We start from the raw sequence: 16,436 nt of genomic DNA on the forward strand, positions 1-16,436 counted from the left end.
TGGGACTGTTACATTCAGGGCATATTCCACCTTTGGCTTGTCAGTAGCAAAGTTTTGTTTTGGAAGTATCTTAAGTTCTTCTTGTCTGAGGGTGATTGTTTAGGCCATGGACTAGCTGCCTTAATCATACACCCATGGGGGAAGAGCATGATCTGTAGAGATTAGGTTCTGTTTTCCCAGGGTTGGCTATGCAGGTAATGGAACTGCTGACCTAAAGACACAGCCCAAACTTTGCTTAATCCAAGGGAGGTTTCTCTGATAAATTCAGGTCTGTCTCTCCTGAATCCTCAAATTCGAGGTTTGCTTCACTGGAATCATCCAAATTCTCATCGGTTAAATCCCTCAAGGAAGCTCCTGGACTAGAAGCTGCTTGTAGTTTCTGGCTCTCAGCTGTCTCTTGTAGCTGATCTTCTGAGACGCGGTTACAGCAACTACCTCTTCTGGATTTGCCTCTGCTTGTTTAGCGTCATATGCCCCAGACAGAGCTGCCCACCGACAGCAACTTTTCTTTCGTTGGAGAAAAGTATTTACAACATATAGTATCTTCTAAGGGTTCTCCACAGATGCTTATTTATTTATTTAAAAACTCTTCTATACCATCGTTAAGTTAATTCACCATCACAACGGTTCACAGAAAGGCACAATAAGAAAAAACTATAATTGGTATAGATTACAAATTAAACATGTGCTGTAACATAGTGTACTTTCCTCAGGGCCTGTGCCCATGTTCCCCCATTAAACCCTGCGCTAACTCCCATAGGTCCTTCTGGACAGTTGCAATTGTTTTACCCAGCTGAGTTATTGTGGGTAGAAATCATGGGCCTCATGGCCTCGCTTATCTAGGAGTTGAGAGTATGATGGCGAAATTTCTGTGACTCAGAACTGATCTAGTGTGCATACTCTAACCACCTCAGTTTACACCAAAGTATAGGAATAATTCTTCCTACCCTGTCTCCTCATTCCTCTAGGGTAAGCCTCTTTACTGATTAAGAATCACTCTAAGCAATGTAGAAAATTACCAAAATACAGAAGTTCAGTGCAAACAATATACAACACCTCAGTCTACTACCTAAGAAACTGATTTCCAATATCTTTCCACTGCAGTGATGTTAAATATTACTTTTTATAGGCCGTTGAAATAAGCTATGTTTTTAGCTTCTTCCTGAACTGCCTGAAATCACCTTCTCTTAATTCAAGCAGGAGACTATTCTACAAACTCAGAATGGCAGTTGAAATAGATCTATTATATAGCCATGAATGACAGACTATGTTTAGAATCTAGATGGTAACTTGCAGTAAATGTTTCCCAGCCAATCTCAGATTTCTACCTACCTTATACCATGTTAAATGAGGAGGACCCAGTCCTCTCAACACTTTGAACACCACAACCAAACATTTAAATTTACATCATTCCACTTTAGTCAACCAATGTAAGTGCAACAGCAGCAGAGAAGCCAGAGTTCTGGAGCTGCCTGTAATAATACAAGCTGCTGTGTTATGGATCAATTGTAACTTAATTAGTTTACCAGGAAGCCCCAGAAAAATTGTGTTGAAATAATCTGCAAGGGAGAACACTAACGATTAAGAGATTTTAATATTTGATACTCCAAATATGGCCTAAGTTGTCTTACTATTTTCAATTTAACATAAGTTTTTCACACCACTTGCGCAATAAAGCCCGGATTTTAAAAGGGGTATGTGCGTAAATTTTGGGGTTTATGCACATGGCCGGGTCTTGCGCGCATTTTATAACGGGCCCAGCCCCACGCGTAAACCCCAGTACACGAAGAAGTGCTGGCCGAAGGGAAAAGGGGTGGGCCAGGATAGCGCCATTAGCCGCTGACACGGGGAAGCACAAGCTGGAGGAGCAGTAAGTATTAAAATAAAAAAATTAATCTGCCACATAAAGAACAATTTGAGGGAACTAGTGTCCTGGTTCCCTAATACATGTTTGGTGTGGTCCGATCATCCATCGATTAAAATGGCGCGATAGTAAACTATGGAAAAGAGGTCATAAGAAGGTTAACCGCCAAGTGGGGCGATGGGCCCAGAGGTTGGGAGAGCGCCACATATCATATGAACGGGCTATCTTTCCGAAGGGCTGTACATGTTTGACTGTATTCACCTTTTAGAGATTGACTATGACCTCTTCAATAAGGTGATACAGGAAGCTCTCAAAACTTTCCTAAGTTGAAGAGGCAGTAGCTTTGGGGGGGGGGGGGGACATGAGGCAAGTGTCCCTACCTCATGCTGGTGGCACATGAGGCAAGTGTCACTACCTCATGGAGGTGGCGGGTGCACAAGCCGGTGGGCCGAATTGGTAGGTCTTGGGTTGGTCCCCTTGCCTGGAGACCACAGTGGGGGGGCTTGGCTGGATGGGCTGCCTTGCTAGGAGACATAGCGGGTGGCACCGGGACACGGTTTGTGTCAGAAGGTAGAAAGCGGCTCGTGCAGAATAAAGTAGTTTATTGTTATGATGATGATTCAATAAAGCTATGGCCTCTTCGTCCATTAGAGTCTCTGTTTCATTTTGTTAAGGGGTATGGTTCTGGGGAAGGAGGGGGCGTGGGTGCTGACAATTAGCGGATCTCTATGTTATTACCAGTGCTCGCGCTCCATGCCCAAAGGCCCACAAGTAACATCGAGGCCGCAATTAGGCGCGTTCGCCTAGACGTCACAGCGGCGATCTCTTTAGGCCACGCACCCCCTCCCATCCTGTTGGAGCGGGAACAATGTCATAGGAGTGCAACGCGCACACAGTCATGCATCACAACTCCTATTAAAGCCTGGCCCCCACCTTGCTCCTTCCTTTTCCCTGCACCTCCGTCGAGTTCCCCACCACTCCATCCGTGACCGAAGTTAGGCCTAATACTTATGTTTGTTGACAGACAGATGAGTTATGTTAGTCAGTGTTCACAGTTACTATTGCATTTATATATAAGAAACCCCGTTTTTGTGGTGCATATGTGTAAGAAATTGTCGCAGCTGTAGGTGGGTACACGAGCCGGTGGGCCGAATTGGTATGCCTTGAGAGGGCCTCCTTGCTTGAAGGCTTCGGTGGGGGGCTGGGCTGGATGGGCTGCCTTGCTAGGAGACACAGCGGGCGACACCGGGACACTGTTTGTGTCAGAAGGTAGAAAGCGGCTCGTGCAGAGTACAGTAGTTTATGATGATGTTTCAAAAAAGCTGCGGCCTCTTTATCCATTAGATTCTCTGCTTCATTTTGTCAAGGGGTATGGGTCTGGGGAAGGAGGGGCATGGGTGCTGACAATTAGCGGATCTCAATGTTATTTCCACTATTTTTCTCGGCACTGAATTCAGACTCACCAGTCTATAGTTTCCTGGATCACCCATGGAGCCCTTTGGGATTACCTTGGCCGCTCTCCAGTCTTCAGGTACAATGGATAATTTTAATGATAGATTATACATTTTTACTAATGGATCTGAAATTTCATCTTGGTTCTTTCAGAACCCTGGTGTGTTTACCATCCAGTCCAGATGATTTGCTACTCTTTAATTTGTCAATCTTGCCAGCTACATCTTCCAGGTTCACTGTGATTTGGTTCAGTTCGTCCAAATCATCACTCTTGAAAACTGTCTCCGGAACTGGTATCTCCTCAACATCCTCATTAGTAAAAACAGGAGCAAATAATTCATTTAGTCTTTCCGCGATGGCCTTTTGTTCTCTAAGATCCCCTTAATCCCTTGGTCATCTAATGGTCCAGCTGACTCCCTTGCAGGTTTCCTGCTTAGGATATATTTTTTAAAAGTTTTTTTTTGTTTGTTTTTTTTAAAGGAGTTGTTGCCTCTACAACCTCCTTTATTTCAAATTCTCTCTTAGCCTGTCTTACAATATTTTACTCTTGACAATACTTATGCTTTTTACTTTTTTCTTCAAATGGATCTTTCTTCCAGTTTTGAAGGACTCTTTTTGGCTAAAAATAGCCTCTTCCATCTCACCTTTTAACCATGCTGGTAATCATTTGGCCTTCCTTCCACCTCTTAGTGCATTGAATACATCTGGACTCCGCTTCTAAGATGGTATTTTTAAACAATGTGTATGCCTGTTGTAAACTTTTAACCTTTGCAGTTGCACCTTTCAGTTTTTCTATTTTCCTCATTTTATCAAAGTTTCCCTTTTGAAAATGTAGTGTTAGAGCTGTAGATTTACATGTTTCCCTTCCAGTCAGTAGTTCAAATTTGATCATGTTATGATCACCAAGTGGCTCTCTTACCAAATCTTGCGTTCCACTAAGAAATCTAAAATAGGTCTCTCTCTCATCAATTCCTGAACCAATTGCACCATAAAGCAGTCGTTTATTCCATCAGGAACTTTGTCTCTAGCATGAACTGATGTTACATTTACCCAGTCAATATTGTGGTAATTAAAATCTCCCATTATTACTTCACTACCAGTTTGGTTAGCTTTCCTGATCTCTCAGCATGTCATCATCTGTTTTATCATTTTGGCCAGGTGAATGATAGCATACTCCTATCACTGTACTCTTACGCAACATACATGAGCTTTCTACCCATATACATTCTACTATGCATTTAGTCTCTTGTATGCTCTTTATCCTGTTGGACTCTATGCCCGCCTAGACATAAAGCGCCACACTCCCACCAAGTTGATCCTCCCTATCATTGTGATATAATTTGTACCCTTATATAGCACTGTCCCATTGGTTAACCTCTTTCCACTAGGACTCTGAGATGCTATTTCATCATTTACTATTATAACTCTTTCATCTTACTTCTGGCATTGGAATACAGACATTTCAAAGTGTGTTTTTTGTTTGTATTAACAACCCTCTTTTCAGTTGATAGGGATAATTTGGAATCCTTTAGCTCAGGTGATTCTTTATTTATAAGCACATTGACTACTTTTGCTTTCAGTGGATCCTCTCTGTTGGGATGCCCTAACTTTTCTTTTTCATTAGTATCCTTTGAAGGTTTCTCCCTCTGAACCATGCACTACTGTGTATCTGCTTTCCCCCTTGTTCTAGTTTAAAAGCTGCTCTATCTCCTTTTTAAACGTTAGCGGCAGCAGCCTGGTTCAATTCTGGTTAAGTTGGACATATGTTGGAATGAACAAGCTTTGTGACACCAAGTCCTCATAGGATTACAAGAAGAGATTGAAGATGAGTTGGCTCAAATAACACCAGCATATGCATAGATCTACGACTGGGAGAACATCGAGGAGATCATAGAGGTGTTTCAGGGTGACCAGGTTCTCTTATGTAATCCCCTCACCCAAAACTTCTGAGAAGCCCTCTGAGCCTATGCAAGCAGATGCAACTCATTCTTGGCAGCCAGGCTTAGGGAAAGGAACAGAATGACAGGGCCCCACTGGCTATGGTATGGGGTATTGAGGACTTCATGGCAGGATGACCTCAATGTAGAAATTATCATCTGAGGCAGAGGGTCCACAATCTGTTAGTAACAGAAGTGTGGACAGATAAATGATAGATCCATACAGAAAAACTGGTTGGGGATACATGATCTAATTGTGGAAAGAAAATGAGATCTGGTCTTCATTATGGAAACGCGGTTAACTAAGGATCGTGGAATAGCAGCTTCCCAAATTTGTCCTAAGGTGGCGGCCAGGAGAGGTGGATCAGCGCATATTGAGAGTGGGTGCTCAATCATGAACGCCCTTTTAACACATGCCGATATTGCATCGGCCTGAAAGTTAGTTCCGCACAGACACTTCTGATTCTTATTTCAAATTTTAAAACAAGCGCATGGACACCTATAGACGCATGTATGGACGTCCGAGCAAACATGCTGGAAATTTAAATTGTGCATATTTATGCATGTAAGTTTTAAAATATGCCTAGCGCATGTATGTGTTCTCGTAATTTTAAGCCATTACACATAGTGGGGCGGATTTTAAGAGCCCTGCTCGCATAAATCCGCCTAAATCTGGGCGGATTTAGGCAAGCAGGGCCCTGCGCGCCGGTGTGCCTATTTTACATAGGCCTACCGGCGCGCGCAGAGCCCCGGGACTCGCGTAAGTCCCGGGGTTTTCAGAGGGGGCGTGTCAGGGGCGGGCCCGATCCGCGCGGCGTTTTCGGGGCGGGCCGGGAGCGTTTCGGGGGCGGGCCCGGGGGCGTGGTTACGGCCCGGGGCGGTCCAGGGGCGTGGCCGCACCCTCCGGACCCGCCCCCAGGTCGCGTCCCGGCGCGCTAGTGGCCCGCTGGTGCGCGGGGATTTACGTCTCCCTCCAGGAGGCGTAAATCCCCCGACAAAGGTAAGGGGGGGGTTTAGACAGGGCCGGGCGGGTGGGTTAGGGAGGGGAAGGTGAGGGGAGGGCAAAAGAAAGGTCCCTCCGAGGCCGCTCCGATTTCGGAGCGGCCTCGGAGGGAACGGAGGTAGGCTGCGCGGCTCGGCGCGCACCGGCTATACGGAATCGATAGCCTTGCGAGCGCCAATCCCGGATTTTAGCGGATACGCGCGGCTACGCGCATATCTACTAAAATCCAGCGTACTTTTGTTGGCGCCTGGAGCGCCAACAAAAGTACGCCAAATCGCGCTATTTGAAAATCTACCCCAGCAAGTTAGCTCGAGTATCTTCCTTAAGAAAATGTCAGCTTTAATGCACACAGATGCTATTTTACCACTTGCCCAGTGTATCTGTGTCAGCCAGACCTCTCTGATTGTTCAGTCTGCACATCCCCCAGTTGACCCGAATCCCTTGTCCTGTCTTGTAAGCTCTAAAACGCAATTTCTGCTAATTTTCTCCTCCTCAGGAGCAGAAGTAAATTTACATGTCGCGTTGTGGGCTCAGATTTGAAAAATGAAGTTGTGTGTGTAATTGCTGGCTCTGCCCCGGAACACCCATGCCCCATCTGTAACTCCACCCCTTTTCTGCTTTTAAAATGTGGTCCATTAGCTTTATTATTTCAGACTTCCTTTTGCTGACTGACTGAAACCTTTGTAACTTAGTATTCAATGGAGTGAACCACAAAACCTTCTGTAATGAGAAAAGCATTTGTAGATTATTAGAGCAGAAAGCAATATCACATTTTCAATTTGCAAGGAGGGGAACTGTTCCCAGAAGTGTAGCTGTGAGAATAATTAACTATCCCATCCCAATTCATTAACTTGTGGGCTCTACAGTTTTAAGTAGGTCCTTCATAGGGTTGGTTGGTTTGTTTGTTTGTTTGTTTTTGCCAGCACTACATAGGCAATTCAGATGGGATGCAATACCATTAATTGTTTTGAAAGTACAAGTTTAAAAATCATAAATGACTCTGTTATGCATTCACATTTGAGAGATTACAGGCTTGCAAAAAAAGAATTGCAAATAAAATCAAATTTATTATAAGTCTAGTTTAGAGCAGTGTGAAGCACTTGGAGAGCACATGGAAAAGTGAAGAAGTGCCATTTATCTGTCTACCAGGTGTAAAATGTGGCAAGTGGTAATATTTAGGTTTTTTGTAAAGCAGGATTATTTATGCATACAATGAAAGCAAAAACCTTTGAGGACATTAAAGCCAAAAAAGAAAAAAATATAGAATAGTTGTGGGACAGTTCATTTTTAACTTATTAAATTGCCCCAAGTCATTTTTTTCTATAGCTTATTTGAATATCATGTCAGCAGTGGCTTGTCATCCACTGGCATGCTTATGCCAGCAAGGAATTCAGAAATTTCAGTACCATTTATCTGCCTCTAAACATTCAGACAGTTTAGAGCTCCCTTGTTCAAGTGTTCATAGTAGGGGTGTGCATTCGTTTTTGCCGTATTGGCGATCCGCAATGTATATTACACTATTCGTAGTATTCGTGGGGAAGCGAAACGTATCGCGATTCCCCACGAATACACGAATCTTCCCCGAATTATACGGCCACCTAAATAAAAATTTAAACAAACCCCTCACCCTCTTGAACCCCCCCAAGACTTACCAAAACTCCCTGGTGGTCCAGCGGGGGGTCCGGGAGCCATCCCCTGCACTCACACCCTCGGTGCTGGTTTCATCATGGTGCCGATAGCCATGTCACATTGTCATCGGCGCCATCTTATGCTCCTACCATGTGACAGGGGCTGACCAATGGCACCGGTAGCCCCTGTGACATAGTAAGGGCAAAGGCTATCGGTGCCATTTTGAGTACTGGCATCGGACGGCCGGCGTGCAAGAGGTCACTCCGAGACCCCCGATGGACCCCCAGGGACTTTTGGCCAGCTTGGGGGGGCCTCCTGACCCCCACAAGACTTGCCAAAAGTCCAGCGGGGGTCCGGGAGCGACCTCCTGCACGCCGGCCGTCCGATGCCAGTACTCAAAATGGCGCTGATTGTCACCGGTAGCCCCTGTGACAAAGGCTATCGGCGCCACGATGAAACTGGTACCGAGGGTGTGAGAGTGCAGGGGTCACATTGTCACTCAAAATGGTCACTCAAAATGGCGCTGATCGCCTTTGCCCTCACTATGTCACAGGGGCCGACCGGTACCTGTGACATAGTGAGGGCAAAGGCGATCAGCGCCATTTTGAGTACTGGCATCGGACGGCCGGCGTGCAGGAGGTCGCTCCCGGACCCCCGCTGGACTTTTGGCAAGTCTTGTGGGGGTCAGGAGGCCCCCCCAAGCTGGCCAAAAGTCCCTGGGGGTCCAACGGGGGTCTCGGAGCGACCTCCTGCACTCCGGCCGTCCGATGCCAGTACTCAAAATGGCGCCGATAGCCTTTGCCCTTACTATGTCACAGGGGCTACCGGTGCCATTGGTCAGCCCCTGTCACATGGTAGGAGCACAAGATGACGCCGATGACAATGTGACAGGGGCTGACCAATGGCACCGGTAGCCCCTGTGACAAAGGCTATCGGCGCCACGATGAAACCAGTACCGAGGGTGTGAGAGTGCAGGGGATGGCTCCCGGACTTCCCCGCTGGACCACCAGGGAGTTTTGGTAAGTCTTGGGGGGGTCAGGAGGGTGGGGGGTTGTAGTTAATTTTAATTTTAGCTGGGACACAAATAGAAATCGCCGTATTAACGCATCGGGGCGTCATACGGCCGAATGCAACGTATCTTCTCCCCGACGAATCCAAATCACGAATGCAACATATGGCGTCCCTCTGCACATCCCTAGTTCATAGGTACACATTTCTTAAGTATGAGCTTCCTGAAGAGACCCATTAAAAAGAAGAAGAAAAAAAGTTGTATTAAATCTTTTCTATGTTGTATATTTTAATGGCTTCATTTTATTGTACTTTTCTGGCAATTGAATAGTTTCTAAAAGAAACTGTAATTCAAAACAGCTCCATGATTGTGTTGCTTCAAACAGGTATTTCTCATGTTAAGTCCTACTGAATTTAATACTCTTCAATTTGCATGTTCTGCAAAGTATAAATGAAACTGTGTGTGATGTTGAAGAGTACATTTAGATAAATTGTCGTCATTCTTTTGTTTTCCAGAGGAGAATTTGCTCTGTGGTTGGATGGAGATCTGTATCATGGAAGAAGCCATTCTTGTAAAACATTTGGGAATCCTATACTTTCTAAGAAAGAAGATTTCTTTGTACAAGATATTGAAATCTGGGCTTTTGAATAGTTCTGTTTTACCTACACCTGTAAATGTTTGCAGGATATTGTCTCAAACCTAGGTCTAATATCTTAAGAGCAGCAGTTGAATATCAAATATACTTGTATTTGCCAAAGTTCAGAGCATCACCATTAAGAACAGGCATAATTTGGAAACTGATTAAAATGTTTACTCAAAACACACAAATATGAATTAAGCTGCAGTACGTTGCTATTTACTGGACAGTTACACTTTGAAAAATAAACTAAATGTAGCAGCATGGATACTGATTGAGCTAAAGGGAAAAAAGCTTTGCTTTGCACATGCTGTTAATAATAAAACAGCAGGTTTGGGACAAATCTTGCTGTTTGGATTCTGGTTAAAATGCTAAGAAAAAATGTTTGACAGTTTTATAAAATGTAATATATATATATATATATATACAGTTAATAAAAGGTGATGTAAAAATGTTCCATGTAGCTTTAGCAGGGCATTACCAGAATTATAAACAGTCTAAGAAAAAGAAACATTTTTCTTTAATATGCTTAGTGTCAGATAAACTATTTATAGGTCTACTGTTTAGCCTTATAGCACATCAGCTCCAATAACATAGCTTATTCCTATCCAAATGAAAAAACAATAATTGTGATGTTCTTGAGTGGTTATATGTTGTAAATTACAGTTGATACCAACTCTGGAGAAAATGGAGTAATGTGTGCTAGAAATAGACAATATTGTAAATCAGTAGATTTGTGGAATATGCAAAATTACTGTCATATGACCTCAAACAAATGACAGATTAGACTATCAATAGAAAAACTGATAAGCCACTGTGGCAATAAAAGTTCTACTAATTATTTTCAGTTGCACAGCTTACATTTTATGTTATGCAGACAAAATTGCTGTTATAAGTGTGACAGTGACTTATTTTCTGCTGGAGTTTCAGCTATCTGAGATGAGCATTGTAAATTATCTTGTAAATTAATGTTTAAAAGTAGTTTTGTTCTTATAGAAAAGTGTTGATTGACGGGTTGCTTATAGCACTTTAAATTATTCTAGAAATGGAATAAAAGCCAAATGGGTTGGCTTGAGTAGTTGTAGTTGTATAGTACTTTAGCTCTTTAATGAGTTAAAAAACAAACAAACTTTAAATGAAGAAAACTTACTGCTATGGTTACAAAAGGGCAGATAATCTAATATGCTAATGCTGAATGTGAATAAAAATGCAGGGCCTTATTTTCATTTATTGTCTTTTTGTAGCTCTTTATCCCTGTTAGAATATAGTATATATTTAATGTTTACAACATTAGGAAAATTGAGTTGTAAATAAACAAGCAGCATTTCTCCCCTTTGGTCTTCCACAGCAGTATTATTGTCTTTGTGGATATAAGACTAACTATAAACAATCCTGTAATGGATTTTAAGTACTATAAGCTCATAGTGATATATAGCAAATAAAATTAAATACATGTATAACAGAAGTTGAGTTTTCAGTTTTATACAAACCATTATTTATGCACTAATCTCTTGTGCGACCAGGAAGGTGGAGGGTCTTCATCGGATGACATACGAGGAGAGATTGAACAATCTAAATATGTACTCCCTGGAGGAAAGGAGGAGCAGGGGTGATATGATTCAGACTTTCAGATACTTGAAAAACTTTAATGATCCAAAGACAACGACAAACCTTTTCCGTCAGAAAAAAATCACAGAACCAGAGGTCACGAGTTGAGGCTCCAGGGAGGAAGACTAAGAACCAATGTCAGGAAGTATTTCTTCATGGAAAGAGTGGTTGTACAGTTATGAACTGTACAGCCTTTCACTGTACAGCTTTGTTACTGTTTTGTTTCACAGAAACTTCTAAGTTCCCTCATTCAAAGCAGCCAACGTTCCACCTAATCAGTCCTCACACAAAGATCTTTATGTTTGAAATCTTTATTGTAAAGCTAATTCATAACTACTTACAAGAGATGCTTCAAACTTCTGTGACACTGACAGAGATCCTTGCAAGTGGAGAAGGCAGGGGAAGGAAGGTGTAGATTCGAGGAATGCAGGGAAAAAGAACGTGGGGTTGAGGCTGATTAGTCTTCTAATGAAGCAGTAGGCAGAACGTAAAAAGCTGTTCTTGGATAACGGTTTCAGGCATGTATGTCTGCTCCTTGCTTGTCTGGAACTAACCACCATCATAGAAATGAATACGGAGAAATTCTCCTCAGGCTGAGCTAAGGGCGTGAACCAATAGCAGAAAGCCCTGGACCCAGTGACTCAGGAGGGAACCTGAAGGGAGGGGGCATTTGTTTAAGGCATACTCCCTTTTTAAAGCAGGGCTCTCAGACTTCTGAGTTGGGTTACATAAGGTGTCCCATTACTAGGAAGGAAGGGGCTGTGGCAAACAGGTGAGCTACACTACATAAACACAAATATGTACCCATTTAATGGGGACAGAACAGTGGTGGATGCCTGGAATGCCCTTCCGGAGGAAGTGGTGAAGTCTAAAACTGTGAACGACTTCAAAGGGGCGTGGGATAAACACTGTGGATCCATCAAGTCTAGAGTGCGTGAATAAAGAGGAGGCAGCAAAACACTGCACGGAGCGGCAGTAGCCACAGAGGCTTTCAAACACTGCACGGAGCGGCAGTAGCCACAGAGGCATTCACGGAGCGGGATGCCAGTGGCCAGTAGTTGGTGTTCCACCTTCATGGAGCGGAAGGATGGAGGGCTGCTATCTCCAAAAAAAAAAAACCAAAAAAAATAAAAACAGGGGTGGGTAAGAATATGGGGTAAGGGTGTGGCCTGCTTGTTACAGCGGTTGCTACCCCTAATTGAGCTGGACGTTCACTTGGATGCAGATACGGCACTGCTCTCTAAATTGGTGGTGGGCTGGAGGGGAATTAGGGCTGGAGGGTACTGGAAGCCAATAGTAACAGGTGGGAGAGAATAAAAGGGGAAAAAAATGGATAAAGTGCGTAGCTTGCTGGGCAGACTAGATGGGCCGTTTGGTCTTCTTCTGCCGTCATTTATATGTTTCTATGTTTCATTTCTATGTATGTGCGCTAAGAAATAATTTGTGGCCCACAACTATAGGTTAACTTCAATATTTGTTAGTTTAATGATGGTAAGTAATGAGACAAAAATGATACTACATTTATTTCCTCTTCATATTTCCAGAATAGCTTTGATTTTCGTACTGATGTATTAATGTAAACTGCAGTGGGTCCAACGGGGGTCCCGGAGCGACCTCCTGCACGCCGGCCGTCCGATGCCAGGACTCAAAATGGCGCCGATAGCCTTTGCCCATACTATGTCACAGGGGCTACCGGTGCCATTGGTCAGCCCCTGTCACATGGTAGGAGCAGAAGATGGTGCCGGTGACCATGTGACAGGGGCTGACCAATGGCACCGGTAGCCCCTGTGACACAGGCTATCGGCTCCATGATGAAACCGGCAAACGAGGGTGTGAGAATGCAGGGATGGCTTCTGGACTCCCCGCTGGACCACCAGGGAGTTTTGGTAAGTCTTGGGGGGGTCAGGAGGGTGGGGGGTTGTAGTTAATTTTAATTTTAGTTGGGACACGAATTTAACTCGCCGTATTAACGCATTGGGGCGCCATACGGCTGAATGTAACGCATTTGCGCCCCGACGAATCCGAATCACGAATGCAACGAAAACTTTTTGGCTGCACATCCCTAGTAAATTTATCCAGTAGGACTGTAAATAAGCCTAGAATGATGTAATATTGCATCATACCATCATGCACACATCATCCAGAGTTTATTACATCATTTTCTGATGCAAAGCAGTTCTACTGCCATGCTGCTGCTGAGTAAGCTGATGTCAGCAGTGTACTATATGAAGCCCAGTCAGAAAGGGTGAGCATTTGAAATATTCATGCTGGCTGACTACTGCTGGACACTCCGCAGAGATGCTCCCGAACAGGTGTACATGAGACAAGCAAAGAAATCTAAGACGTAGTCTATGACTTCATTTTTCAAACGGTATTAACCGTAGGTCTCCTACTATTGGCATACAATTCAAGATGTAATTAATATTGCATATTACAAAAAAACTAGAGCCAATTTTGCATTTTCACAGTCACATTCATGTTTAGCACATGGAAATTTATAAGAATTGACTAATTTCATTTCAGTAACATGACTTTTGTGAAAATTTGTTGCCCAGTGTTATTATCTAAATATGTGTTACTCCGCTTCATGCAGACATCACAGAGCTCACATGTGAAAAAAAATAAATTGCAAACAACTGTAGCGTGAATAGAAGAAGGGAAATTTTATTCCACAAATTTGAAGTGTAATGAATGTGCTATGATTATTTATATAGCGCACACCTAATATATGCAGTGTTGTACAGATGCACGGAATGGACAGTCCTTACTCCCCAGAGATTGCAATCTAATCCAGATGAACAAATGGCACACAAAAACAAAAGAAGTATTGAGATAAGATGTAAGAACATAAGAATTGCCATGCTGGGTCAGACCAAGGTCCATTCAACCCAGCATCCTGCCTCTGACCCTTGTCAATCCAGGTTGCAGGTACCTGGCAGATACCATAAAATAGAACTAATTCCTGTTACTTCCAAGGATAGTAATAACTTTCTTTAGTCTACCTGGCTAATACTGTTATGGACTTTTTCTCCAGGAACTTGTCCAAACCTCTTTTAAACCCCAATATGTTTGCCTTGATCACTTACTCTGGCAACACATTCCACAGCTTGATAGTGCATTTGAGTGAAAAAGTACTTTCTACAATCTGTTTTGAATCTGATGGTGGTTGTTTGAATGGGTGAATAACCATCCTTTATTTATCCGTTCCACCCAACTCATGTCCCCTCTTAACCATTTCTTTTACAAGCTGAATGGCCTTTCATCATAGGAAGAAGATTCTGTCCCCTTTATCATTTTGGTCCACTATGTCTTTCTTGAGATGAGGCGACCAGAAATGCACATGGTACTCAAGATGTGGTCACAGTGTAGCTCAATACACAAGCAATATGATATTTTCCATTTTATTCTTCATTCCTATCATTCTCACAGGACAAGCAGGATGGTAGTCCTCACATATGGGTGATATCATCAAGATGGAGCCAATCACGGAATACTTTTGTCAAAGTTTCTAGAACTTTGACTGGCAACTACTGGGCATGCCCAGCAATGCACTAACCCTGCATCCAGCAGGGGTCTCCCTTCAGTCTCTTTTTTTCCACGCAGCTATAGCCACGTGGATTTTTGGAGTTCTTCACAGTTCCTGACAGGAATTTTCTCCTCGGGAAATTTACTTCAAAACTTGCAAAAGTTTCTACTCCCTAGGGGTCTCCCTTCTCTGCCATCGATTGCCAAGTCGTACGGTAAGTTTGCACCATTTTTCGGTCTGTTCCCAGCGGGGACCGCTGTGGGCCTTGTCAGCACCATCTGCAACCGGCTTAAATTTTTTCGATGGCCACGATGGCGACGGGTTTTCGTCGGTGCCCTGACTGTCCAAGGTCTATGTCAATCACGGACCCTCATCTGTTCTGTGTATTATGTCTCGGGCCGTCAAACGACGTGGAGACGTACCAATTGTGCCCAAATGACCCCGAAGGGCCGTCGGGCACGACTGGAAAAAATGGTGCTTTTATTTCAGCGTTGTCTCCATAGGCGCCATCGACTCCAGCCCCGGTGAAGCATCGGCGTTGCTCCGAGGCCAAAGAGTCCCGATCAGTGTCTCAATCTTTGGCATCTCCTTCATCGATGCCGGAGTCGGGTAAAGCATAGCACCGGGAGAAGCACAGACACAAATAAGAACATAAGAACTTGCCATGCTGGGTCAGACCAAGGGTCCATCAAGCCCAGCATTCTGTTTCCAACAGAGGCCAAAACCAGGCCACAAGAACCTGGCAATTACCCAAACACTAAGAAGAACCCATGCTACTGATGCAATTAATAGCAGTGGCTATTCCCTAAGTATAATTGATTAATAGCCATTAATGAACTTCTCCTCCAAGAACTTATCCAAACCTTTTTTGAACCCAGCTACACTAATTGCACTAACCACATCCTCTGGCAACAAATTCCAGACCGGTGCCTTCGACTTCCACAACACCGGTGGCATCATTGAGCGAGCCACCGAAGAAGACCCTGAGGAGCATAAATTGCACTCTAAGCCGGATGCACCGAGGCGTCCCTCGCCTTCGGTGGGCACGGCCACCGAGACTCCACCGGGACCGGTGGTCCCTCCGGTATTGCCTGCCATGCCTCCCACACCGGACCTGGGGCTCATCACCCCAGCGCTCCTAGAGGAATCGCACCGGATGGTGCAAGAGGCAGTAGTCCATGTTGTCCAAAGCCTCCCGAGACCACCGACGCCAGCAACGGTTCCCGTGTTGGAACCAGCACTGATTCACCGATGCTGCTTCCTCTCTTGGATAAGCTTGATTTGCTTATCTGTGCCCTGCCGGGGGCACCGAGAAAATCACTAATCCCTATGGCTCCATCGATGCCCATCCCACTTTCATCGGGAGAAGAGGACACATCGAGGCCGGAGCCCATTCCGGGGCCTTCAGGAGTATTCGCACCGAGGACACCGATGAAGTTCCCGATGCCAAGGGCAGGTCCAATAAGACCACCAATGGATGCAGGGGATCAACCTTATGATCCATGGACAGACGATTCATCTGAATCCCAGGACTCAACTGAGGTCCCTTCGGAGCAATCACCTCCAGAGGAAAGACACAAGTCTCCGCTGGAAGACCACTCCTTTATTAGCTTTATCAAGGAGATGGCGGAGACTATTCCCTTCACACTACAGACGGAGGAGGATTCCAGGAATAAAATGCTGGAAGTACTTCAGTTCCTAGATCCTCCAAAAGAAATCTTGTCCGTCCCTGTCCATGAGATTCTATGGGATTTGATGTAGCAAAACTGGG

At 44.3% G+C, this 16,436-nt stretch overlaps 1 protein-coding gene across 5 annotated transcripts in view; it reads left to right on the top strand.

Annotated features, from left to right (window-relative positions):
• OXR1 (oxidation resistance 1) overlaps positions 1-10,993 on the top strand; it is a 1,217,970-nt gene extending 1,206,977 nt beyond the window's left edge. For all 5 annotated transcript variants that reach the window (XM_029591868.1, XM_029591869.1, XM_029591872.1 and 2 more), the window contains one exon: positions 9,410-10,993. In XM_029591868.1, the coding sequence (XP_029447728.1) occupies positions 9,410-9,545 (136 nt within the window). In that variant the 3' untranslated portion in view covers positions 9,546-10,993. The remainder of the gene's footprint in view (positions 1-9,409) is intronic.
• Positions 10,994-16,436: the final 5,443 nt, after the last annotated feature.

This window comes from Rhinatrema bivittatum, chromosome 2, assembly GCF_901001135.1.
Source record: "Rhinatrema bivittatum chromosome 2, aRhiBiv1.1, whole genome shotgun sequence".
Taxonomy (NCBI): Eukaryota; Metazoa; Chordata; class Amphibia; order Gymnophiona; family Rhinatrematidae; genus Rhinatrema; species Rhinatrema bivittatum.